The sequence below is a fragment of the Marmota monax genome, unplaced genomic scaffold, assembly GCF_021218885.2.
Source record: "Marmota monax isolate L192 unplaced genomic scaffold, Marmota_monax_Labrador192_F-V1.1 WCK01_AAM20220418_F8-fsc00008, whole genome shotgun sequence".
NCBI lineage: Eukaryota > Metazoa > Chordata > Mammalia > Rodentia > Sciuridae > Marmota > Marmota monax.
In genome coordinates, this window is record NW_026694432.1 from 10,428,349 (window position 1) to 10,456,114 (window position 27,766).

Below are 27,766 nucleotides of genomic sequence, written 5' to 3' on the forward strand. Positions count from 1 at the left end.
TTAGTAGCTGATCTGATTAGAGTCACTGTCTTCTAATCCCAAATCCATGCTTTTCTTGCTTCATCATGCTATTCTGATTCCTCTGCAGCCCTGGGAGTACTGCCCTAGTCCAGGCTGTCTTCATCTCTCACATGGATGGGGGCAGTACTCTACTTATTTATTTTTTCTCCTGCCACCAGAATACCTTTTCTAACATACAAAGATGACCACACTGTTCCTCTTATTAAAAGCTTTCAGTGACCTAGAGCAGAAGCTTTGCAAGCAACAACATGCATACAAAGCATACACGGACCTCATTAAAATGCAGAATCTGATTCAGTAGGTCTGAGAGTCTGTATTTTTGACAATCTCCCAGGTGATGCTGAGACTACTGGCTCAAAGACAACATTTTGAACAAGAAAAGAAAAGAAAGCCAAAAGAGCTGAACAAGGCCTTTCACAGGTGATGACAACCTCCTTACTCATCTTCTATGGTCACTGTTCTTCACGTACCATGTTTTTTCTTTCTTCTTCCCCCTCCTCCCCCTAGTATTAGGTTTGAACCCCAGTGTACTTTTACCACTGAACTACATGTACAATGTTTTCTACCTATACTAGAATACTTGCTATTTCCTCAGATAACTTCTCCCTTTGATGGAGTTTCTATGCCCAGAAAGTCCTGCTCCTCTTATCTACTTAGAAAAATCTTAGATGGAAAAAAAAAATGGAATGAGATCCTTAAGGAATCGATAAAATATAATAGTAGTAATGAGGGGCTGGGGTTGTGGATCAGCGGTAGAGCACTCGCCTAGCGCATACAAGGCCTTGGGTTCGATCCTCAGCACCACATTAAAAAAAAATAGTAGTAATGAATTAGTATTAATAATAAAAAGCAATTGTTGCCATTTAATGAATGTACTTTGAGACCTTGTCCTATATACCGATTATCTCATTTAAACTTTATAATCACTCAGTGAGGTAGCTGTTGTTCTCATAAATAGAGCAACATAAAGTCTCAACTCTGGAAAATGGTGATGTCAGGATTTTAACTCAACTCTTTTTGATAACAAGTTTTCTCTTATTAACTAAAGGAATGTTGAACATCTCCTACATTCCTACCAGTGCTTTGAGTGTAATACACACAGTGGAGAGTAAGTCAGGAAAAAAACCTTGTTCCCTTAGAACTTACAACCTAGTGAGAAGTCACATATAAACAAGTAAATATATAATAATCTTAAAAGTTTGTTTCTCTTTAATAATGATGTCAGAGAAACAGGGAGGGGCCAGATTAGGGCCTTACAAACTATATATAGTTTAGAATTTTATTATGAATATAATATGAAGATATTAGACAATTTTAAGAAGTGACATGACTTGATATATCATAATTCATCTATTCTAAGGTATATACCCCACCATTTTAGCTTCTCTAAAATTTGAATATAGCTAGGTGTGGTGGTACATGCCTGTAATCCCAGTGACTTGGGAGGCAGAGGTCCTAAACAACTTAGTGACAACCTATTTCAAAATTTGAAAATTAAATAAAAAGAGCTGGGGAGGTTGGGGATTTAGCTCAGTGGCAGAGTGCATGCCTATACACACAGGCCCTGAGTTTAGCCCTTAGCCCTGAAAAAAGGGGGGGGGGTGTTGGGGATGTGGGCTCAGTGGTTAGGCACCCCAGGTTCAATCCCTAGTACTAAAAAAATAAAATTTGAATATATCTTACAAAAAATGGCATGTCATATAATTGGCAGTTTCTCTTTATTTTGGTATGTATAAAATTAGGGTATAATTTATAATCTATGGTGTCTGAGATTCAGTGACATGCAATATGTTCTAAAATGGTGAGTCCAACTTCTTGTGGGAAAACAGCTTGTGAAGGCAGGAGCAGAAGCAAGAGGTTGGCTCATAGTACTATAGTGTTCTAAGGAAGCATACACTTCCATGTGAATTAGGGAAAGACAGGATAAAATGAAAGGTAGTCAGATTCAGGACAAATTTGGAGGAAAAAAAACAATAAAGAACCCGTTCACAGACTGAGCATAAAGTTTAAAGAAAAGAAGAATTACGGGTGACTCTTGGGGTTTTTGCCTCAATAACTAGAAAAAATAGAGACACTATTTCTTGAGCTAGACAAGACAAGTGAGAAGCATTTTGAAGAAAAAACTCAAATACTGTTCGTGTCATAAGTTTAAGAGGCTTGTGGCCCTCTCGGAAGGGTAGTGTCAGTCTCTAGCAGGAGAACTCTGCTTAATTTGTATGAAAACAGAACGTAGAGTGACGATGCAGATTTTCCTGGAGATTACTTATGTTCCTTTTAGGATGTGGCACAATTACCTTTACTATAGTGGAGTACTGCTGGGAAAATTTTTGACATTGGTCCAGTTTTATCTGATTTCTCTCAATTTCTGCAAACAGATCCTAGGAAGCAAAATAACACATTATCACTATCATTATCATCATTGGATCAGCTGAACATTTACTATGTTCTAAGGCGGTAGTTTTCAAACCTGAATTATATCAGAATCATTAATAGGGTAGTTAAAACACAGATTACTGGGTCTCACCCCCAAAGTTTCAAATTCAGTAAGTCTGGAGTTAGAACCTGTATTTCTAACATATTCCCAGGTGATGCTGATGCTGCTGGTTTAGAGTTCATACTTTGAGAACCACTGTTCTTAGTATTTTACATATATCACTTCATTTAATCTTAACCAGAACTTTATAAAGTAGGTTAAATTAATAATGAACTACATCCATTTTATGGATAAAAAAGTAGAGTACTGGGGCTGGGGATGTGGCTCAAGCAGTAGCGTGCTCGCCTGGCATGCGTGTGGCCCGGGTTCGATCCTCAGCACCACATACAAACAAAGATGTTGTGTCTGCCGAAAACTAAAAAAAATAAATAAATATTAAAATTCTCTCTCTCTCTTAAAAAAAAAAAAAAAGAAGAGGAAGAAGAAGAAGAAGAATTAGAGTACTGAGAGGTGACTAATTTTCCTAGGTAACAGGTTGATGAGCCAGGAGTGAAGTCCAGGCAAAGTAACTCTAGACCTTTTCCTTTTAACCATATTGCAAAACAAAACACCAAAAAACAAAACAACCAAAAAATTCTTTCTTTTTTTTTTTTTTAGAGAGAGAGAAAGAGAGAGAATTCTCAATATTTATTTTTTAGTTTTCGGCGGACACAACATCTTTGTTTGTATGTGGTGCTGAGGATTGAACCTGGGCCGCACGCATGCCAGGCGAGCACGCTACCGCTTGAGCCACATCCCCAGCCCCCCCAAAAATTCTTTAAATGAAATAATTTTCTTCCAATCACAAGTCTCCTAGGGTGTTTTCAAACACCCCTCCCCCAGTAAAATAAAATGTAATATCAAGAAGCAGAATGGAATTATTCAATCTGTCCACCTAATGATTTCAACATACAGCCATAGAAATTTAGGACTGAAGGTACCAAACAGGTTCTGGTGGCCTAAAACCAGTACCTTGAGACCATCTGTTTGAACCTCTCTCTAAGAAGAGAGGTATAAGAATGCCTTTCCCTTTGAGGGAGACTTTAATTGCTAGAAAATCATCTTCTGTTATAATGAGCTAACTTTTCACCCTGCAGCTTCCATGCTATGACCACACTCACCGTTTGCTGGCTGAGCTGTTCCGACAGTACTCTGCTATCTTCTGCCTGACCTGGCTTCATCATTTCCTGCTGGGCAGTAGTTTCCTCGATCCATTTGATGAGAGTTCCATGGCAGGCTCTGTAATCTCCTAGAACTTCCTGGATACTTTCTAGTTCAGATTGGCTGGAGGAACAAAGGGAAACTTCTATCACACACCTTAATATAAACGACAATACAGTACATAAGGCAATTCCCTTCTTTGCTCAGGCCGATAGTTGGATGCAACTTCCTTTATGGGAATAAATGATTCAAGGCTGTATGATACCTATGCATGTACCCAGTGACTTAAAGGTGAGTGACTTAAAGAAAACCTATTTTTTCCTACTTGCCCTTGTGATCTGGCATCACAAGATAAACAATGTCAAATTTTTTACCTAGATTGCAAGAAAGTTAATAACTGGACATATATTTATATACCTCAGGACATAGTGCCTGCAACAATACCATGGCTATTAAAAATAAAGAATACCACAGCTATGATTTATGAATCATTATAATTTTCTGGGGCAGAAAGTGGAGAGAAATGAAAATAGTAGTCACTATTCACTTCTGTTAATCTAATCAGCCTTGGGATAGATACTAATTTGAGTAGAGAGAATCAATCCAAACATGCTGGAATTGCTAAACTCCTCTCCCCACATATTCCCCTACTCAGCTGTTATGGTTTAGATGTGGTGTCCCCTGAAAATTCCTATGCAAGACAACACAAGAAGGTTCAGAAAAGAAATGGGTTACAAGAGCCTTAACACAATCAGTGAATTAATCCTGAAAGAGATTAACTAAGTGGTAACTGAAGTGGTAGAGTGTGGCTGGAGGAGGTGGGAATTGGGGTGGGGCTTTGGGTTATATATTTGTATCTGGCAAATGGAGACCTCTCTCTCTGCTTTCTGATCACCATGTGAGCTGGCTCCCTCCGCCACACTCTCCTGCCATGATGTTCAGCCTTGCCTAGATCCCTGAAGAATGGAGCCAGCATTCTATGGACTGAGACCTCTGAAACCATGAGTCCTCAAATAAACTTTTCCTCCATTAAAATTGTTCTGGTCAGATTTTTTAGTCACAGCAGCAAAAAACCTGACTAAAACACCAGCTTAGCCTCAGACTGACAGTATTCTGACTTAATTAGTTATCTGATAACAGAAATAAAAACTACTCAATTGGCAACTGTGATGGAAGCAAGAAATTCTGCAAAGCTCCATCCACTATGAAAAATGGCTCATATTTGCATTCAAAGATAACAAAACAAGATCCAGGACCTAAGTTCTGCCCTTCAGAAAAGATCAGTGTATGACCTTTTAAGTTTATACTATAAAAAGTTCTATTTAATGTCTTAAGAAGATATAAAATATGGAGCATAAAAGAGGCACTGCTAATAGCATAATTACTGCTAAGCCAAAAGCAAGCCTCAAGTCTGCCTTGGGGTTGATGGGCCCCATTTTCTGTCACTTACCTTGTTTAGAACTCATGTTTTTAAATTTCTGCCCCTCCCTACCAATTCCTGCCTGTAAAAATGAATGTACAGCTATAACTCTATTTCTGTTTAAGCTCTAGTCCCTGTCCTAATAGAAGAAAAAGGTGGGCTGCCACTCACCGGGTCTCCAACTGAGCAATGACACGGTGCCAACGCTCCTGCAATTGGGAGCCTTTTTCCTGATAGCGCTCCAAATCCAGGTTTCGCTCTGGTGTCAGACGACTCAGCTGCTCTGCCACTCCCTTGGCCTTGGTGATTTCCTCATCCAAGACTGAGAATACCGAATTTTTGTCCTTCACATCATTAAGCCAGTGCTATTAAAATATATGCACAGAAACAGGCTAGATATTTCCCATGTAAAACAAAAAAAGATTCAGACAAAGTAGGAAACAAGGACACTGTCTACAGTGGACTCAAGAGTAAATGTGTCACTCAGAAACTAGACCCAAGAGGGTTGTGCCAGAAATGCCTACACAGGTCATGGTCCTAGCTTTCCCAGGGAGGCCAGTCACAAGTATACCATATGAAGAAAATGCAAAGAACTTTTGTTTGAAGCCTGTCTTTACTATTTAAAAGCTATGAAAGCAAGATAAGTCATTTAGCCAGTCTATATCTTGGTTTTCTCATCTGTATATAGAGATAAAAATCCTTCCCAGAGTGGCTTGTGAGAACCAAATGAGGTAACAGTTAAGTGCTTTACAAACTTACATCATAACCATTGGTTGTATTCAATTAAATCTTTATCTTATTGGGAGAAAAAGGGAAAAAAATAAGTTGAAAGGCACAGTCTTTCCTCTATTCTTTCTAGCTAGACATATTTTTTAGTCCTTTCTTTTCTGAATACCTTGTAAAATATATTAAATGTGATATTCTGCCTAGTTCAAATACAAACTTAAATCAGTGTCATGCCATCCAAAATTGTATTTTGCTGCTAACACAAAGCAATGGATATGTTAAATCAGCCTCCTAAGAAACTAGAGTAACTAACCTGTAATGTAGACCGATGGGACTCCAGAGCTATGAGATCTGCTGGCACTGCTTCTTCTTGACTCAGCTTGATTTCATAACCTTTGACCAAGAGTTCAGCATCCTGTATGCTACGCACTATAACATCAATTGTCTTTAATCTGTGGTAGGAAAAAAATCACTTTCCTTTACCAGCCCATGAATTTTAAGACCTGGATTATATACCTAAAGGGTTATACACAGGTTCACAAAATATAACTTCACAAATCAATTTCACCATTATTAGAGGTTTTTTTGCAAAAACAAGGAACTATGGTAAAATGCCAGGTTAAGCCAATTCAAAATAAAGTTCTCAGTGACACTGGGACATGGACACATGTGGAAGACTCATGGAGACAAGACTTGAGGCCAGAAACCCACTTGACATCAAAGTGTCTAAGATCTGTCACTCCTCAAAGTAACAGGTAGGAATGGAATATTAGGGGAAAAACTTCCACACAATATCTCGTTTAGCTAAAAGGGTTTTTAAAAAATTGTTTAGTCTTGGGCTTGGGAAGTGGCTCAAGTGGTAATGTGCTCTACTGGCATGCGCGGGGTGCTGGGTTCGATCCTCAGCACCACATAAAAATAAAGATGTTGTGTCCACCAAAAACTGAAAAATAAATATTAAAAATTTCTCTCTCTCTCTCTCTCTCTCTCTCTCTCTCTTCTCTATCTTAAAAAAAAAATTGTTTAGTCTTTCTCCCCCTCCCCCCCTCCTCTGTCTTTGTGTGTGTGTGTGTGTGTGTGTGTGTGTGTGTGTGTGGTGTTGGGGATTGAACCCAGGGCCTTGTGCATGTAAGACAAGCACTCTACCAACTGAGCTACAACCCCAGCCCTCTCCTCTTAAAGTTTGTGTTACTTTCAGAAGTATTTAACCCAAGAGAAATGAGGTACAGAACAGTCCTAACACCACAAATTAACTCCTAATCCATATCACTGGCATTTGTTTAATGCAGTCCAAGGGAATCTCCTCTGTCTTACTAGGAATTAAAGCCAAGACGTCTCATCACAGATTCATACTCTTTAAGATCTGCAGTCTTTCTAGGTTATTCATGAAACACTCTAGGCCCTCTTCCTTTTTATCCCAGTGGAAACCATTGCCCTTTTGATAAACCATAACCTCAGTTCACTTACTTATTCAAATAGACAGTGGAGAGACTATGGACATGGTCCATCTTCTCAACAAGCAAATTCAGTTCAGAACGCAAAGTAGGGACACTTGAACTAGATGGAGACTGATGGAGAAAGCTGTTGCATTTCATAGAAACAGCATCCAAGTCAGATCTAAGTTGCTGCAAATCCTCTTGGGTGTGCTGTAAGGAACAAGACACACAACAAAGATGGAGACAGAAATGAACAAAGAAGTTAGAAAGAAGTCCTTATTTTAATAGCAAAAATTAGAACTTGCCAAAATGCCCATAAATAGAATGGTTGAATAAACTATGAAACAGTTGTTTTTATATTCTTATAAAAAAAATAAGGAAGGATGGGGCAGGCAGAGAGTTCCTAAAATGAGACAGATAAAAATCACTGAAGAGGGAGAAGAGGCAAGAACATGTATAAGGAATTTCTGAACATAGTATCTGGACTGTAGATATATCTTCAGGCTTGATGGAAAAAGAACTATAAATAAATGCTGAACTCTAGTTTAATAGGTTTGTTTATGCAGTAGTATGAGTTAGCAATCCTGAAACTATTATATGCAAATGAGAGAACTGAGCAATAAGTAAGTACATTTTGGGTAATACGAAGCAGGTTTTCAGTCTTGAAGAAGGGAGTTACACATTTGGAAAGAGATTAAAATAGGTCTTGTGCTAATGGTGTAGAATTGGATAAAGAGAGATACATACAAATCCATGTTTGTGCATGTGTGTGTATAATGTATGTATGGCACTGATCAATAAACATATTGATTTATATGTGCTTTCTTACATATATGGGCATAAACATATATAACATATTTCCACATTCAAATGCACATATGTATTGGTAATACATCTGAACAGATGTATAAGCAATGACACACTATGAGTACATTTAGCAAACCACTCTTTTTTCTAAAGACCATTGTCCATCCAAAAGCAGCAGAACTCCTTGGAGAAATAGTTGATTCCTGGGTTGGGTGTGGCAAAGTCAAGAACCAGAAATATTTTGTTTGTTCAAAAAGAAAATGCTCAAGGGCTGGGGTTGTGGCTCAATGGCAGAGTGCTTGCCTAGCCTATGTGAGGCACTGGATTCGATTCTCAATACTACATATCAATAAATAAAATAAAGGTCCATTGACAACTAAAAAAAAATTTTTTTTAAAAAGAAAGAAAAAGGGGGGATAGTAGAGGATAGGAAAGGCAGCAGAATACAACAGACACTAGTATGGCAATATGTAAATCAATGGATGTGTAACTGATGTGATTCTGCAATCTGTATACGGGGTAAAAATGGGAGTTCATAACCCACTTGAATCAAAGTGTGAAATATGATATATCAAGAACTATGTAATATTTTGAACAACCAACAATAAAAATTAAAAAAAAATAATTAATAAAAAAAAAAAAAGAAAATGCTCAAAGAATGAAGGGGGCATGATAAAAAGCCATCGGAGTCAGCTTTAAGGGGTTCCCATTGACTAAATTTGTTAAAATTTGAGCATCAAAAGAAATGTAAATAGGCTGGGTATGGAGGTACATGCTTATAAGTTCCCCAGCTGGAGAAAAATCCTAGCAACTCAGAGGCTAAGGCAGAAGAATCACAAGTTTGAGCAGCTTCCAGTAACTTAGCAAGGCCCTGTCTCAAATGAAAAATAAGAAGGATTGGGGATACAGCTCAGTATTAAAATCCCCCTAGGTTCAATCCCCAGTATAGAAAAAAGGAAAAAGAAAAAAGTGATAGAAACAAATTACAGACTACTTAGTAAGAATCCGTGAGTACTGACTGACATTAATAAGTAACGAAAAAAGGAGGTAGGAGGGAAGAAGGAGAAAGTTCTTTCCTTTCAACATAATGGAAAGTTCTTAAAGGAGTGACAGAATTAGAAAATCAGCTTTTGGCAAGTTCTTGTGATACTAAGAACTGATTCAGTCAAGACTCACCAATTGATGCTACAACTAGTTGATCAAGGTTTGATGAAAAACAGAATATGCACACCACTTTAAAGTATCCACCCCATATACCCCCATAAGTATCCCCATAAGTTACTTAGTAATTACCAAGGGGAAAATACTAACAAGAGATCAAAGGTAACGGCAATGGTAATGGGAAGAATTTACATCACAGGCCTCATGATATAATACACTTACTCGCCATGAACATAGTATCACTTCTGTGGTATTCCTGCAAAAAAAATGTATAACCTAAGCCTAATCATAAGGAGGACTCAGATAAACACAATGGAAAGACAAATAGTCTATACATTTATTCTGCAGAATAAAAGGTTTGCACTCTTCAAGAATTTCCAGGTCATGGAAAGGTGATGAAAACCTGTTTCAAGCTAAAGAAATCTAAAGAGACTGAGCAACTAAATCCAAGTGTGATTCTGGATAAAATCTTGGGCAAAATATTCTTTTTGAAGGGAGAAGAAAACATGGGTTTTATTGGGTCACCTGAAATTTTATTGAGGTCTGAACTTGTAAAACAGTATTATATTAATGTCCATATCGTAATTTAATTTGCATGGTTATATAAGTGACTGCCCTTGTGTTTTGGAAATGCACACTCAAGTATCAAGGATAAAGAAGCACCGTGTCCAGAATTTAATTTCAAGATAAAAAAAGAAGAAAAGAACATTATTATGTATACATGCATAGAAGAAAATGGTAAAAATGAAGAAAAATGTTAACAGCTGGGGAATTTAGTTGAAGGCTGTATGAGAATAAAACTTTTCTGTATATCTGAAATCCAAAATGAAAAGCTTTTTTAAAAAAACCCAGGTCTATTAGAAATAGAGCTGAATACTGATCTTTATTTCTTAGCATTTTTCAGAAACAAATAGATTTGGGATGACTCCACGGGAAAGTAAAAAGCTTCCACATGAGGATTATAAGCTTATATGATATGTCTCATATAGACACATTACATCTTTCTCAGCAGTAAAAAAATCATATGGTTCTCTTATCGTCCTCTTCAAGGTTAGGAATAACTGAGAAAGGTAAGAAAAATCACTCCTTATTAGCCATTTCCTGCCATTCCCTTTAAGCTTCAAATTCATAGTTTTCACAGAGCTCTCTCATACCATTCCAAATAGAAATGTTCTAGTAATACTCTAAATTCCTGTAGCAACGTTAGCTGGAAAATTGAGAAATGCACTAGTTAATAACTTAGGACATCTCTTTCTTTGAAGTCAGTAATTGTAACTCCATCCTTTTCTTCTTCTTTAGACTTACTTTTGTTTGCATGCTCAGAGGACTTAAAACAATTAATATTTGCTAATTTTATTTCAAGAATTCTATCCTACATTCTTATAGCATTTTACTTTCCTAGCTCATTATATGCACTTACTACTTAACTTTCAAAAAAGCTGTTAAGCATACATTATTTTCATTTTATAAAAAGGAAGGATTCAAGTTAACTTTCTCAAAATCACTCAAGAGAGGGTGCATCAGAGACCACACTAGAATCTGAATTCTTTCCTTATATTTACTGACTCCTATGATTGACGGTAACCATGACATAGAAAGAAACATAGGCACACATGGGATAGAAGAGAGAGCAGCATCTCTACTAAGCAATTTAAAAATGTTATGTAGCCCACATGTAATACTTAGAACAATTTACCAGCCCATTTGTCTTCTCAAGTCTATATGAAACTAATCAAGTCAGCAATACAGTTGAGGCCAAAACCGTGCTTCTCCATAGGAAAAACGCTGTAGGGAAGAATTCCTGAGTAGAACTGTCATGAATCTATGGACTTATTAGGATCTATACTCTTGCCACCCAATTCATTATGAAAGCATTTACTTTGCCCCAATACTGACCTTTCTCCCCAGGCTTACCTCTTGCTCTGCAATCCTTAATGCAATGTCCTGCCGGGCATCTCTGTCAGTCCTAGAGCTGGCTGGAGACTGAATTCGTTTGACCAACCTCTGTTCACACTCCTCCAAGCGTAGCCGGATATTCTTCAGCTCTGAGATGTATATCTTGGCCGCAGTCTCCTCTTTGTCCTCTGTGAATGCACAAGCATAGAAGACCACTGAGTCCCCCATGAGAGATCAACAAACCTGAGAACACCACTGGCTCTGGCAGATCAGACATCCATTATTAATTCATTTTTGACAGTACTGGGGATTGAACCCAGGGCCTCACACATGCTAGGTAAATGCTCTACCACGGAGTTACACCCTCACAACTCTTTCCTAATTCTGTTTTGGGGCAGGTTCTTGCTACATTGCCCAGGCAAGGCTTGAACTTGCAATCCTTCTTCCTCAGCTTCCCAAGTAGCTGGGATTGCAGGAATGCACCAGCATGCTCCCCTAAAGCAAAATCCTATTTAGGGAACTTTCAGCCTGATCCTAAAGTCCATGCATTATATTCTGATCTTTAAGAATCCAAATATGTTATATTCAGAAGGAAATGTGAGAAGTTGGTTAGCAAAAACAACCAAAATATCAGCTTTCACAATTTGATTTTGAAAATTCATCTCTATAAGGTGTTCTCAATCTAATTTATACAAAGGGACCAGCAGCATCCTTCAGGGCTCTCATACCACCATTCTTCCCTCTTCCTAGCACACACACCATTCTCCATGGACTTCATCAGGTGCTGAAAATGGGTTTTACAAGCTTCTACTTCCTCTTCCAACCGTAAGCGATCAGCCACTGAGAAGAGTGCAGAGTCACGACTGTCCTGCAGAAAATCTTCATAGTGAGCCTGGAGGTTCTTCATAGTCTGGTGGCAGTCTCCTGGTGCTAAGGACCGAAGCTAGAGAGAAGCAGCCAAAAGAACTTTCAACAGAGTGGGCACATAATACTTTCTCTCTTCCCCCTTTTTATTAAAGTCTAACATGTATACAAAACAGAGCACAAATCATAAACAGTTTGATTTACACAAACTGAATTCATCCATGTAACCAGCATTTAGATGAAGAAACAGAATATTACTAGTACCCCAGAAGCACCCCTTGTGCCCCACTGGACATATATAATAATTGTCTTGTCAGTTTACCACTTCATTTCATCAGGAAATCCCCAACCATTCAAACTACTAATTCTAGTTCCTAAGACCCTAGGGTCACTAACATGAAATAGTATCTCTGATTCCACTTTACTCCATTTGGCTGGGGAGAAGTCTCCATTAATGAAAAAAACTCCTTTTGGAAAAGGAATAGGATGTGGCCTGAGGCAACATTCACAATCACCTTTTCTAGGTTCCAGGTCTGTATAAGATCAATGTCCTTCCGCAGATAGTTCCAGGAGATAAGGCTTTTGGTGTTCACATGTAGCTGGTGCCAAAGGGCCATCACCTTCTGATAAGATTGTTCCACCCTAGAAACAACACAGAACTTGATTGTAGCTTCTGAAAAACTTGAGCTCTGCATTAGAGACCTCCTAAAGAAAAATGTGATTGGTTTAGAAGAGCTAAGCTTATAAATTGGGCAAAGAAAGGCCAGAAGTACTGACAATATAGGAATCTTTTATTTTATTTTTTCCCTCAATACTGGCAAAGAACCCAGCACCATGCACATGCTAGGAAAGTTCCCAACCACTGAGCTATAGCCCCAACCCTTTTTTAAAAGCTTTTAAGTGCTCAGATTGGCCTTGAACTTCCTATTACAGCCTTCCAAGCAGTCTGGGATTATAGGTGTGCACTACCAGGTATGGAACAGGAATCTTTAGAATTATATTGGGATCTTCCATATGGATTTTTTACAGTACTATTTAGCAGTCTCACAAATGTTATCTGAATGTAACACGATTACAAGAAGCTAAAGGGAAGAAATAAACAGGGAGAACAATAATAGAGAAAAGTATAGACCAAATGACCCATTTGGAATTGTTGAAAAATGATGACATCAATGCTTAAAAACTGATTTGTTATGTTCTACATATTTACAGAAGTGCTAAAATATTTTAAAAATAATAGCAGCTTTAGAAGTTAATATAAAAGGAAACTGCAGAATGTGGGGCTTGAGGGTCTTTAAAAAAAATTTTTTTTAGTTGTTGATAGACCTTTATTTTATTTATTTATATGTGGTGCTGAAAAAAATCAAACCCAGTGCCTTACACATGATAAGCAATTGTGCTACTGCTGAGCCCCAGCCCCAGCCCCAAGGTTTTTTTGTTTTTTGTTTTTGTTTTTTTAGGCATTCAATCTTAATTTCTAGAAGGCTTGCAAACAGATACAGACACACTTACACACAGTTACTTTGAATTTCATTAACCTGAGAAGAAAATGTAAGACAAATAATAGGATGGAAAACAAGAAGCTAACATATCAGTTAAATGTGAGAAATAAGAGACATAAAATCCATTTTTCTATCTTCCCTTTCTGCAAAAATCCCACTGAAATTTCAGTCAAATTCAGGAAATCTTCAAAGAAGAATAAAAATACAAGGAAAAAAAGTTGAAAACAGGAGAACATTAGAAAATCAGCTCAAAAGGTCCAATACTGATAAATGGGAGTTATTTTTGTTTTGTTTCGGTACCAGGGACTGAACGCAGAGGTGCTTAACCACTGAGCCATATCCCTAACCCTTTTTTTGTATTTTATTTAGGACAGGGTCTCACTGAGTTGCTTAGGGCCTCACTAAGTTGCTGAGGCTGGCTTTGAACCCACTATCTTGTCACAGCCTCCCGAGTCACTAGGATGACAGGCATGTGCCACTGTGCCCAGCCAAATGGGAATTCTTGAATAGAGAAAATAAAAACAACAGAGAATGAAATAATTAAAGAAATAGAGAAAAACTTCCAAGTTCTGAACGAAAAATTTCTCGTTTATGTTCATTATGTTCATTAGAATGTGAAGAGGCTAACCCACAGATTAGAAACAAACTTTTTCTTTTCTTCTCTTTTTTCAGTTTTTATTTTATTTTGACTTAGGGTCTGACTAAATTGCCCAGGCTGGGCTCAAACTCAAGATCTTCTTGCCTTTGAGTAGCCGGGATTATAAATACAGGCCAGCACATTCAGCTTTTCACAGATTAGAAACAAAGAGTCTAAAGTTTTCCCAGAAAATAAAGATTTCATTTGAAACATAGAGATATCAAACTATCCTGCATCATAATGATGATAGAGTATATTATCATATGCATTTGTCAAAACTAGTAATTCTGCTGCTCACTACAAAAAATGAACTTTACTATTATGTAAACCTTAAAAAAGGGTGGGGGTTATAAAAAATGAAAATGGCTCTGTACATCTCAGAATCCCTGGAGCATAACAAACAAATAAACAACAACAACAAAAACCAGTAAGGCAATGTCTTCAAAGTTCAGAGTGAAAATAATTTCCAAAACAATTATATATATATATATGACCAATAACTATTAAGGGAGAAGAAAGGCAATTTCAGATATGAGAGGACTCAAAAAATTTACCTCCCATGCAATCTTTTTCAGTTAGCTTCTAGAAAATGTACTTCACTAAAATAGGCAGTGAACCAGTACATTAAGACCTGGAATCTAGGAATCAGTGGTCTAACATAGAAAGGTGAAGTGAATCCTCAAGTGAAGGTGAAGTGAAATGCTAGAGGCAATTCTGAATCAGGCCTATAGAACATGTGCAGACTGTTTCTAAAATAAAAATGCGGGCTGGGGTTGTGGCTCAGCAGCAGAGCATTCGCCTATCAAGTGCGAAGCACTGGGATGGATCCTTAGTATCACAAAAAAAATAAATGAATAAAATAAAGGTTAAAAAAATTAAATTAAATTGGGCTGGGGATGTGGCTCAAGCAGTAGCGCGCTCGCCTGACATGCGTGCGGCCCAGGTTCGATCCTCAGCACCACATACAAACAAAGATGTTGTGTCCGCCGTAAAACTAAAAAATAAATATTAAAAAATTCTCTCTCTCTCTCTCTCTCTCTCTCTCTCTCTAAAAAAATAAATTAAATTAAAAAAAGAGAAAAATGAAAATGCCTGTGGTGTTTGGCCATATTAAAGGCCTTTTGCAATAAAAGGGAAGGCTTTGAAGACAACCATAATATACAAATGGACAAGTAAACAAACTAAAAAAATTTATTACCTTACTCAAGAAAACATAAACAATTTATTCACACACACACACACATATATATATATATATATATATATATATATATATACACTTACCTAGTCATTCATTCTTTCATTCAACAACCATTTACTGAGTACCTACTTTGTGCCAGAAATGATTCTCTAGATGTTAAAGATACAGAGGTAAATAAAACAAAAACTTCTAATAAGAGAGAGGCAATAACACATATATAATCTCCTAGGCAGTATTAACTGTTCTGAAGAACATTAAAGATGAATAAAAGACAAAATGAAAATGGGGACAGCAATGACAAGGGCAATAAGATTAACCAAATGAAATAAGAGAGGGAATCATATAAACATGTGGAGGAAGGAAGAAGTGCAAAGGTCCTGAGGCAAGACTATGTTTTCTGTGTTTGAGAAACAGAGCTCAGCAGAATGACCACAGCTGAGTACAAGCAAGGCTCAAGACAGGGGATAAGTTCAGAGAGGTGAGGCAGGACTGCTTCACAAAAGCCCCCTAGAGAACTCTATAGCTCCTAATTACATCTGGAAGACAAGGAAAGGGGAAGTATATATGCATGTGAGTATAGAGAAAGCTAAATGTTAATTTTCTAGAGTAAGAAGTTAATAGAAATTTCCAAAGTTGAAAAAATCAGGAAATAGCAGGGAAAAATAATCACATTATTCAGAAATTTGGAGTTAAAACAGAAAAATCTGCCAAAAGAATTTAAAATAGTTGACTCTGCAAAGTGCAATTCTGGAAGCGGGGGTTATCACTAGTTTTTGTTGTTGTTGTTTGCTTAAGAGATGGGGGTCTTGCTATGCTGCCCAAACCAGAATCAAACTCTTCATTTCGAGTGATCCCCCCCACTTCAGCCCCCAAGTAGCTGGAACTACAGGGGTACCCAGTAGTTTTTATTATAATAAGCTATATAGTATAATCCAACTTTCTAAACTATATACATATATTACTTTCATAGAACATAAATTTGCTGTCATTGAGAAAATCAGTTCTCTGAGATTAAGCTGTTTATAACCAAGAATTCTTTTAAAAGGAAATATCACTGCATATAATTCAACTGAGCAAAAGGATTTATTGAAGATCTACTGTGGCTGCAATGTGAGACTTGATATTCCTAAAAGGAGGTCTTTACTAGAAGAACCTTTACAATTTGGTTGCTCTGTTCAAGATCACAAACACGAGTTCATCCTTACATCAGTTCAGCTAGGTCAAAGAGCTGAGGTGGTGGCACTGAGTAGCAGCTGAGCACAGTTACCTGCTGGCCATCTCAATGGCATCCTTATTGGGTGGGGGTATGAGGAAGCAGACTGAGGGCACCATCGCCTCATTCCCCGTGGGGCTGATCACCTTCCATTTGGTCCGCTGAGAATTATCTTCAAGCACACACTCATCATTCTTACAAATAGTGATCTGAGAGACAAAGTCACAAGTTATTGCTAGTGGAGAAACCAATGGCCCATTATTACCTGCTATCTGATTCCAAGGCTATGAAATCCTTAAGAAGAAAAATCTGCTTAAAAACTGCTTTCACTTAGGGGTCCTGATTATATAAATCCACAACTCAACAAATAAATCAAGGAAACAAATATTTATCAAATGTCTATTATATGTCAAGTAATAGAGTATGATGGTTATAAGGAGTCTATAAGACTCTCAAGAGTAATCTCTGTACTAAACACCATTCAAGTAGAAATTAATTGAACATGAATAATCACAACTTGCTTTGAGATACTTTCTTCTCTTCCTTTCCTATCATTCTACTCTGACTCCTGAAAATATTTTAGCATTGTGGAATTATCAAGTCTATCTCGAGAGAAAAGTAATCAACATTATTATCCCTTTTTTAGAGACAGAAATGCTGTGACACTGAAAAATGCAGTCCTACTCTTTTATTCATTCTTTCTTTTGTATAACTACGAGTGCCTGCTGAGATAAAGTAACACAATGGTAAGCAAACAAACATGCTTTGTATTCCACACACTCTGGTATAGTAGAAAGTAACAATATTATGTGATAAATACAGTTTACGCAGGAACAGTACAGAGGACATGGCCCAGTCTTGACTAGAGAGGTAATGTACAAAATAAGGATGCTGATATGACAACCAAAGTGAAAGAAACTCAGTAGCAGCAGGGACAGAAAGATGTGTACTTAGGAGATATTTACAACTTAATATTGATTTGGTTGTCCCACTATCTGTGGGAATAACTCCCAGGTATCATAAAGTCCCACTTCTGTCAATTCTCTGGCAACTAGATCGATGACGGTACCAATCACCAAGGGTCGTAACAGATTAAGATTGTGGAGGTGAGGTCTATTTTTTTGGGAGGGGATGATGGGGATTTGAGCATATTTAAATTCTAATTTTAACATTTCAATATCTTGATGTCTCCCTATAATCATAATCCTAACTAAAGAGTTCCCTTCTCTCCTTCCCTCTGAGCCCTAGAGGTAAACTTTCCATCCCTTCACCTCAATCTGCCGATAGTCACAGATGGCCTTCACAGAAATGGTGCTCTTTAGCACATGGTCTGGACTGCGTGGCTTTAGCTGAACAATGGTTTTTGATCTTCCAACAAGACTGGCAACCGAGCTCTTGGACTGGATAAGCTGCTCCTTTTCATCCTACAAAATGAGAAGAAAATCAAAAGGACATTATTGTTGCTACTTAGGGTCACCAAGACAATAATGAAAACTCACTGCTCCACTCCCTAAGAGAATGTCATTTCTCAGTTAAGTAGGGATCCTTGGTGGAGCCATCTTAGATAAAGATTTAGACAAAGATAAAGAAAAAAGAAAATAATGTTTCTGTCTTTTATCAAGTACTTCTATACTCTAAATGGTAGCTTTCTCCCTGTACCCTTTTCAATGACCCCAAAGCCACATGCAAAAAAACAAAACAAAAACAAAAATAAACCTCCTGCAGCCAAAATAAGGCTAAACAGCTAATAAAGGATTCCCCTAAATACAGTTCAGAAAGTGTAGAAGTTAAAAACAATAATAATAAGAACCATATCATTATTATTATTCATTTTCTCATCAGTAGAAACCAGTTCTTCCCTTTTTTGCTTAGGAGAAGATAGTTAAGCTATTTAAAATTTTTAATTTAAATTTTAATTTTTAATTTAAAATATTTCTATCTCCCAAGCTCTACTTCAAGTATTTCCTTTTTTCAAATTGAATTAAGCTTTCTAGAGAAAGATCTTAGATCTTGAACCAACAAATAAATACTGTTGGTAAAAGCATTATGATAAATGATTTAGGGTTTACCTTTTAGTATCTTGCCATGCTATATTCATGTAAATCTGACTGGTTTGAATGAAGTATCATGCAAAGTTGAAAGTCAAATCTCTGCAAATCCAATTATCTTAAAAGCTAATGAACTTCTTGTCAACAAAATTGGTAGTAATCTATGACCAATTCCATTAGAGAGTAAATGATAACCTTTATCTATTAAGCAGGATGTTTCAAGCCCATTGTGAGGCATAAAAGTCCCCAAAAGAGGGCTTTCTTAGGATGGATATAGATGTGATGAAAGAGTTAATAATGTTAAGAAATGTCATTTGAGAATTAAGAATATGCATGTAAAGAAAAAGAAATGCTTAAACAAACTACCTGTGCCTGTCCCCGGGAGCATGATTGGAAGAAATACAACTTTAACTTATTAGTTAAGAAAGAGGAATGGAATACATCAGGGAGACAGCCATACTTCCATACTTGAGAGCTGGTCTACCCATTCCAGTTTCCTTGCAATAAAGATGTCAATTTCTGTCTAACCCACAGCCAAACATCTCAAGCTCCAGAGATCAAGTGCTCAGCGTGGTAAAAGTTCTGAAAAGAACCAGAAGCCAGGACAGATGCTCCCGAACCTGACGGACAAGCTGAGGAGCAGACCCAGGTGACTCCATGCCCCGATGACGCCGCCAACCCGATGCCCCTGACCTGGAGAGGAGGGAACAGAGCAGCGACCCTCGAGAAGAGAAGATATGACAATTGCAGAGGAGTTACCCTATGACAGGAAGGTACTCTGTGGAAGGGAGGACATAATAGCCAGGGATTATATTCCTCCTTCATAACTGGAGTACCTCTGAGAAACATTTTTAAAAACAACCGAAAAGTCAGGCTTTTCTCCTTCATTCCAAATTAATTAAATTAACATTCTATTGCCCTAGTGAAGCACTGAATGTAAAGGTTTACTACTATATTTGAAAGCATTTTTTTAAAAATTTGGACTGGGGAGGTAGCTTAATGGTAAAATGCTTACCTAGCATGCACAAGGCCCTGAGATCAAACCTCAGTACAACCACCAAGCAAAACAAAACAAAACAAAAAAAACCTAAACTAATGTTCACAGATACCCAAATCTCACCCACAGAAACAAAACAAAAAAGCTAATTTGGGTTATTCTAGTTCTCTCATTTAGAATTTTTCTACTGAAATGTGAGAATCCTTTAGCTTCTCACATAGGAAAAGTGATTTCCTTATTGAATATACACTTCTACTATTTTAATTTGAAATGTAATTTGAGCCCTGTTTTGCCTTCTATGTAATGTATTCAGTAAATATAAGTAGTTCTGCTACTGATTTTATAACCAGTTCTCCTGAAGGAATAATTCATTGGAAAACAATGAATATAAAATTGACTTAGATTAAATACTAAATCTAAAACTATTTCTTAAAAGTTAATATTGCTACATAAATAAATTGGACAAATACGGCATACATCTAAATGAGATTTTAAAATTTGTCTTAATTAAAAGCAATTTTCTAACACCTCATCATTACCGAAAGAAATTAACCAAGGAGAAAAATTTGATTCAAGTCTATTTCTTCCCCCACTCCAACTTTTTTTAAATTCCTGTTTATGTAAGAAGAGTAAAAACAAATTTGAGCCAGGTGCAGTAGTGCATGCCTGTAATCCCAGCTACTCAGAAGGCTGAGACGGAGGACTGCAAGTTCAAGGTCAGCCTAGTTAACTTAGTCAGACCCTGTTTCAGTGGTATAGTGCCCCAAGTTCAATTCCCAGTAGAAAAACAAAAACAAAAGCAAAAAAACTCACACTAAGTTTGATACCTGCTAATACCCCTCAAACCTGCTACCTATGCTCTGTATTTCATCCTTGGTTCTATCTATTGCATTAAAACAGAAACAATGCAAACAAAATATGAAGAGCCCTGAGTGGCTCAAGGGAGGTAACTAGGCCTTCACATTAGTGAGTACCCAAAGAAATCTCATTAGTAACTTCTTTAAGGAAACAAAAGTGAAAGAGACAGAACAAAATTGATTAAACTCTCTTTGAATGTGAGCCAAACTGTATAATAAGAATGACTCACTGCCCTGGAGCTTTCAAGGATATAAACTGCAACAGCTGATATAGTTTATTCGGTTTCTCAGAGTAACCATCCCCACTGAGACAACACCCACCATGGAGTCCTGGAGTAAGTCCTCAAGGCGGGATAAACTGGTGTTGTGGTCACAGGAATATTTTCGTTTGATGGAGTCTTGGAGGTTCCTCAAGAATGACTCCAGGTCTCGGGCATCACTGAAGAACTGTGGGAACATAAGAGAGTGGCAGCTTGTGCTCAGTACACCAGAACACCGAGATATTAACTGAGGAAAAAATCCTACTGGGCCAAGCTTAGCAAAGTTGATTACACTCTACTGGACTAGGGATAGTTCATAACAGAGGCCACAGAAATACAAATAGGAAGGCATAATAAAAAAACATGTCAGTAAAATGTTGGTGATGACAGCCATAAAACCTACTAAACTCTATAGAAAATTAGCCTGTTTCACCATCAGAAATCACTGCTCTTTCCCTCTTGACTTCTGACTAGTGACAGCACTTGGCTGTGAGGTATATTCCATGAAAAGCTTATAGGTTAAGTGAATCAGTGTTTCAGTTCATTGATATGATTACAAAATGGTCAAAGAGATGACTTAGAATAAAAACAGAGATAACAGTTTATTTCCTCTTCTACCCTTTCATGAAAACAAGCAGTGTATTCTTTTATGTTGTGACAGATTATAGGTTGGAGGGACGGTCCTAATATTTTACAACTCCCCTCTCTCTCATCAAGAAGTGAAATCTGTCTCCTTCCCTTGAAGCTGGGGCATCTCATGTGACTTGCTTTGACAATGGCACATCAATACATCTAACAGCAGCAGAAAAAAGTACTTGTGTACAGGATTTGCTTTTTCTTGCTGCTTGTAGAACACAGATACTTTGCGAAGGCTACTGGATGATAAGGACACATGGCCTTGTACCCTGTCACCCCAGCCAAGTGTCAGATTCATGAGTGATGCCACTGGGATCAGCCAGTTGCCTGCCCACCTGGGGGCTGTACACAGCTATGCATAGGACAGGCAAGACGAGAGCCACTCAGCTGAGCCAGCCCAAAATGAGCTAACTAAATGATTGCTGTTTTAAGAAACTAAGTTTTTTGGAGGTAGTTTACACAGTAAAAGCTATTTGATATAGATGTACTTTTAACTTCAACTTTACCACAGGTATGCACACACATACCGAGTCCACCATACCTGAAAGTAAGCTGCATTCTCTTTCACATGCTGCTCAACACACAGGCATAGCTGCCTCATCCACTGCAACTGAGACTGAACAGCAGCACTATATGCCTGCAAGGACCAAGCACAGAGACAGAAGGGCATGAGTTTGGCAGGCTTGACATGTATATGTGTGTGTGATGCTCCTTCCAAATAAAACTCTGCTGATGAGAAGTCAAGAGAAGAGGCATGGAGATACTTGACTGGCATCTGCTCAAAGCTTCCCATGAGAAAGAGGCTTGCCTTTTATCCAACAGGGTTATGTGAAAAGGGATCACAAAAAAAAGGCCTTTTCTGGGACTGGGGATGTGGCTCAAGTGGTAGCGCATTTGCCTAGCATGCGTGAGGCACTGGGTTCGATTCTCAGCACCACATAAAGATAAAATAAAGATATTGTGTCCACCTAAAACTAAAAATATTTTTAAAAAAAGAAAAGAAAAGGCCTCTTCCAAATTAAGTCACAACTAAATGAACTGACCAGCAAAACCCAGGTACACATAAATCTCTCCTGGATTCTTCAACTGCTTCTCTTCTAGGACAAAGACATGGGTGGGTAGGGGCAAAAGGGGGCAAAAGGACAGTCAGTAAAGGCAATAAATTTTATTTCTTCAAATAAAATTGAATATATCTGGACAGTTATCTGAAGAAATATAATCTGAGTCACTTTCCCCCATACAGTCAGGAGTCAATGTCTCTTATAATGTTTCTCTTATTATTATTCTTAGACCATCAAAACTGTTTGCAGGCTTTTGTGGACTATAGACAACATGGAATGAAAAGGGAAATAATCCAAAACAAATGATCCCCGATACTCCCTCCAGAATATACCCACCAATTTGAATATTTGAATATTTTTTATAACAACAACTTCTGAATGTTTGACCGTCACACATTTTCAAGTCTCATACCTCCACAGTCTGCTTAGCTGGATGGTTCTCAAGTGACAGCAGTTCTGCTGTATCTTGTAGAGACCGAAACACATCCTGTTTCTCCTCCAGTTCCATTGTTAACTCCTGAAAATTGAATTCAGTTTTTTAATAAGCTCTACTAAGGGAGAGGGTAGCAATAAAAAAGTGTCCTCTGCCCTACTTTGAATCTAAAACACAGGATTGGTGCCAAAATGACACGTATAAACAGCACATGCGAAAGGATTTCAGAAAAGGGCCAAAAGACTAGAATTAGTGGGTGGGTGGGGACAAAAGGGGGCAAAAGGACAGTCAGTAAAGGTAATAAATTTTATTATTTATTACCTTTAAGGACATGAGACCTGAGCCAGATCTGAGTAAAGTAGGAGAACACAATGGAGTGTTCAAGTCAGCCCCACACTAGAATAGGACACACAGCAGAGCAATATCACTGACCAACTGGCTTTGTTAGCCTACAAGGCCCTTCTGACACTAAATTCTACTAATACTACAGGACTCAGTTTAAACACCAGCTCACTTCTTCTCCTTGATGCTTCTGGAGCACTTCTTACATGTCTACCTTAGCTTAATTTCAGTTCTCCCACAACACCCATTCTTTCCTCTTCACTTCAGAGGACTCCCTTGTTCTTCTCTACATAGGAGAAGCTCACGTTTTTTTAAGAATCCTAAATTAATGGGATTCAAATAATTAAAGTGAGTGCTAGCAAAAAAGCTTCCTATTTGCATAATTCAAAATCTTTTAAAATCCTGTGTATGAAAATACTGATAGTAGCAAAAAATAACCCTACTTACTACATTTTCCATTGAAAAAAAATAAAAAGCATTGTCCCACATGTTCAATGTTGAATTTTCTTGCCCATTTTACAAAGTAAGAGATTAAGACCAAAGTATTATTAGAAGAATTAATAAAAAGAATTCAGAAATTTGTGGGAAGCCAAGAGTATATCCCAATTAAATAATACTAAGTCCTTTACAAAGTGCTTTGCCTAGATTAGCTTATTAATAAGTCTTACTCAACCTTTTATATAACCCTTTGAAGTGGCTTTTATCCCATTTTACAAAAGTCCAGAGAGATTAAATGATTTGCCCAAGGTCATAGAGCTAGTTAGTGGAGAAATAAGAATTTGAATTTAGCTCTGCATCACTCCAAAGCCTATAATTTTACTACAAAACTATATTGTTTTGGAAAATGACCCAACTTGTGTTACTGCTGCTCAATTCATCCAAAACTCAGCCTTCTTAAATAGTTCTCAATAAATTAATCTGGAGCTCCATTGCTCTTCTCTCCACATATATTTCTCACATGCATGGATGCATTGAGCAGGGTCCTATTTCCCTCTGTCAGAGTGCAGCTCCAGAAAACCAGGCTCTTTGCAGACTAGCCCCAAGTGTCCTCCTGCTGTTGTTAAATAAGCGTGACAGGGCTACTGTGTTAGACTCACAGAGAAGTAATTTTTCTTTGCTGAGATATTGGGATTGTTGTCACTCCAGTCATATGCTAATTCTTCTTCCTCCTTCTCATTCAACCAGATCAGCTCAGCTGTAGCTCTAGAGACAAATTTATGCAAGCTCTGAAGGTGTCTCATCCGGAAGCTAGAAGTCTCCTAGACAAAGTAAAGGTTATCAGGTTAGACCGAGAGCTTCCACATCTGTAGAAGCTGGCCTGTTTTTGCAGTGGATCACAGGGCTTTGCTTATGTCTGGCAAATACTCTACCACTGAGCCACATCCTCAGACCAGAGACTGCTTTTTAATTACTGGTTTATTCTCCATGAACTCAAGTTTTATACAAATTTGGTATAAGACTCCCCTAGCCACTGTCAATCTTAGGCAGAAGATAGAACTCATAAGGCCTTTATAGAAACTTCCAGGATAAAGAATGATCCTGGGCCTGTCCTACTCTGGAACATCTTAATAGGCATGAAAAACACCAGATAGGAGAGGATTCCCTTTTCTACCAATGTCAAACTTCTATTTTTTTTTTTTAAACTCCAAGCATATATGGCCACTGCTTTGACGAGGCACAGATTCTACCTACTTAAAATTAAAGCAGTGGTTTCTGACCCATTCAGAAAATGGAGAAAATGTTATAATACATATAAACAATCACAGAGTAAATGATATAACCTAATAAACAGAAAACGTAAACAGGTCCAAACCACATACTTTCTAATTAGGGAAGATTCTCCATACACTGACCCTAAGTTAGTCAGTCAAAACTCACCTTTAATTTACAATATTGTGTCTCCAGTTTTCCAAGAGTTTCAACATAGCTGGTATGGAAATTCTGGGACATCTTTCCCTGATAAGAAAGGGATGAAAGAAAAAGATGTTAGAGAAAGAATGAGTAAACTATGTGATGATTTCAACTATGTAAATAATAAGTCTGTGTAGAGATAAGAACTCTGTGAACATGAAAGCTTCAACAATGAATCTCTGGGTGACATGTTATAGCTTGGAGTTGAACTTAGTGGGCAAGAGCTCTGCAGGTAACACCTCATAATCCTGTGTTTCCAGCAATTTGGGGAGGTCTCTAAGCAAAACCTCCGTAAAATCATTCCCAAAGTACAAAATTGCTTTTTTCAAGGGGAGAGTGGAAATAAAAAAGAGAAGAATCATGAATGAGGGAGAAGATAGATTGATGAACAGTTTTTCCACACAGCTCTCTACTGTAGGCATGCAGCGAAGGGAAAAGACTATGAATATTTAGAGAAAGAAGGCCTGCGTTTAAAAACTGCTTCTGATACTTATTAATTCTGACCTTAGCTTCCAGTATCACTTTTTTTTTTTAGTACAAAGGGTCAGCTAATAAAAATACTTTTCTCACAAGGTTAGTTCAAATGTTAACAGAGATACTTCATTTATAAAGAGAATTTTTTTTTGCCAAGTGCTATTACTCATCATTATCACCCTTTTCCAGAGCCCCTGTCTCCTTAGAGACAGCTGCATCATGCATACCATCCCACTACTTGCTCATCCTCATCCCTCTCACAATCATAATGTGGATTCTGAATACTATGCACCTCATATAACCGGGCCTCCTTGACACTTGAGCCCAGTTCTTCCACACTAGTATGGATATGCTGCTGTGCTTCTAGCTGCAACTCCACACTAGGCAGGTCATTGCCCCATTCTGCCCGCTCCAGTTTCATCTGAAAAAGACAAAATAGGTATGCTATAATTTAGCTGAGTTGGCAGGAAAAGAAAATAAACAGAATCAATGTTTGGACAAAGTGGCTAGGGGCAGAAGATTGAGAGAAGAAAAAAACAAAGCATCTAAACCATCTCCACCATTCCATGGTCTCCTACAGGAAACTAAACCATAATCACCCGGGAGGAGCTAGAGAAGAAAGCCCTTTAACCAGCGAGGGTAAAGCCATCTGCAGCTGCATGAGAATACATTCCTGAGTCAATCAATCAGAAAGGGTCTTCACAGGCTAAAAATGTTTAAATTTACAGTTTAGGCATTCCCTTTATGGCATCTCTTCATTTCACAATCAGAACAGATATAAAAAGAAATATCTGAAAATATTTAGCTTCATTCTTGACAACAACTCTTAGCCAATGGAAGATAACTTTTTTATATACCTTTATTTTGTTTATTTATTTTTATGTGGTGCTGAGGATCAAACCCAGGGCCTCGCACGTGGTAGGTGAGCACTCTACCACTGAGCCACAACCCCAGCCCTGGAAGATAATTTTAAAACAGTGTGTTCTGAGGTACTTTTACTTATTGGCAAATGGGGAAATCTGTCATTTGCAGATGGGAAGAATTTAATAATGAAACAAAAAGGTTAAAAGTATAGGAAAATACCAAATTTGAACCATTATCCTAGAATAAAATATGTAGTGCCCCCTTGAATAGTGGAACACAGCAACTTTGCTTAAACCTAAGAGTTAAGACAAACAACAAGAAAAGAAGAAACACCTCTGCCAAAGGGGAAATTTCAGAAACTATATCTGAGATTTACAGACACAGCAATCCTCCCCCCACACACAAAGTGCCATTAAAGGCACAGTTAGCTGAAGGGAACAGATTCCCAAAGGGCTTCAAATTAGAAAACCCTATGCTATTCAGCATGGAATTGTGAGAATCTGCACTGACTTTCCCAACTTTAGATTTAATGAGAAGGTATCTTAGATACAGGAAGGACCAATTACTAAGAAAATCTGTACTGGGGACACAGAGCAACCTGGTCTCTTATTTTAGACTAGCTGCTAGATCCAGTAAACATTGTGTGCAGCACAAGCTTTTTAGACATACACCCACCTGCATCTCTTCTACCCAAGACAGTAGTTCATACACAAATCGGAGATTGCCTTCATCTTCAGAGGATGAGATAGACACAAGTTCAGCTCGAGTCATGGGCTTTCGGAACCAGGAGGTAGAAGAATGGGTAGCCTTGGTCAAGGGTTCTGCTTTCAGATGGGTAGTGGTTAAAGTAGAAGGAGGAACCAATTCAAGTGAAGTGAAATGGCCCTTCCTGTACAGGTTTGTACACTCCAGACGCAGGGTGACCAACTCATCCTGAAGGCGCATGACCCTGAAACACAAGGTGAGAAAAAGGAGAGACTCAAATCTATAACACGCTTAAAATAAAATCTTCACTATGCATTTGACAAGAATGTGGTAAAAATAAAAATGAGACCATAACATGAAAAGTGTTTTGAGAAAGTGTTATATGAATGTGAGGTGACCTTTTAATATTTTCATCTAGTTTGAAATCGTCTTCAAGGCAAATGCCAAACTGCAGTGGTTGTTGGAGGAAAACAAACCAGTATCTATTTCTATGGTTCCTGGAAGGTACAGCAGAATAAACAATGGATTACCATGCATCTTTAAGCAATCCTCATCCCCTCTGTGAGTCTATTTCCTCTCTATAAAATGAGTGCAATAGATCACCAATATTTCTAAACCAGATGTGCTATCACACCTACTCTGAAACAGGGAGAGATACAA

The 27,766-nt window shown here is 37.8% G+C and overlaps 1 protein-coding gene across 23 annotated transcripts in view; it reads right to left on the bottom strand.

Moving 5' to 3' along the window:
- Macf1 (microtubule actin crosslinking factor 1) overlaps positions 1-27,766 on the bottom strand; it is a 347,832-nt gene that overhangs the window by 150,878 nt on the left and 169,188 nt on the right. For all 23 annotated transcript variants that reach the window (XM_058570880.1, XM_058570874.1, XM_058570873.1 and 20 more), the window contains 17 exons: positions 27,077-27,350; positions 25,830-25,958; positions 25,031-25,108; positions 24,250-24,411; positions 22,790-22,894; positions 21,858-21,953; positions 20,742-20,867; positions 17,790-17,942; positions 16,573-16,727; positions 12,481-12,607; positions 11,861-12,044; positions 11,120-11,289; positions 7,269-7,447; positions 6,115-6,253; positions 5,247-5,440; positions 3,616-3,778; positions 2,316-2,399 (listed from right to left, as the gene is read on the bottom strand). In XM_058570880.1, the coding sequence (XP_058426863.1) occupies positions 2,316-2,399; positions 3,616-3,778; positions 5,247-5,440; positions 6,115-6,253; positions 7,269-7,447; positions 11,120-11,289; positions 11,861-12,044; positions 12,481-12,607; positions 16,573-16,727; positions 17,790-17,942; positions 20,742-20,867; positions 21,858-21,953; positions 22,790-22,894; positions 24,250-24,411; positions 25,031-25,108; positions 25,830-25,958; positions 27,077-27,350 (2,518 nt within the window). The remainder of the gene's footprint in view (positions 1-2,315; positions 2,400-3,615; positions 3,779-5,246; positions 5,441-6,114; positions 6,254-7,268; positions 7,448-11,119; positions 11,290-11,860; positions 12,045-12,480; positions 12,608-16,572; positions 16,728-17,789; positions 17,943-20,741; positions 20,868-21,857; positions 21,954-22,789; positions 22,895-24,249; positions 24,412-25,030; positions 25,109-25,829; positions 25,959-27,076; positions 27,351-27,766) is intronic.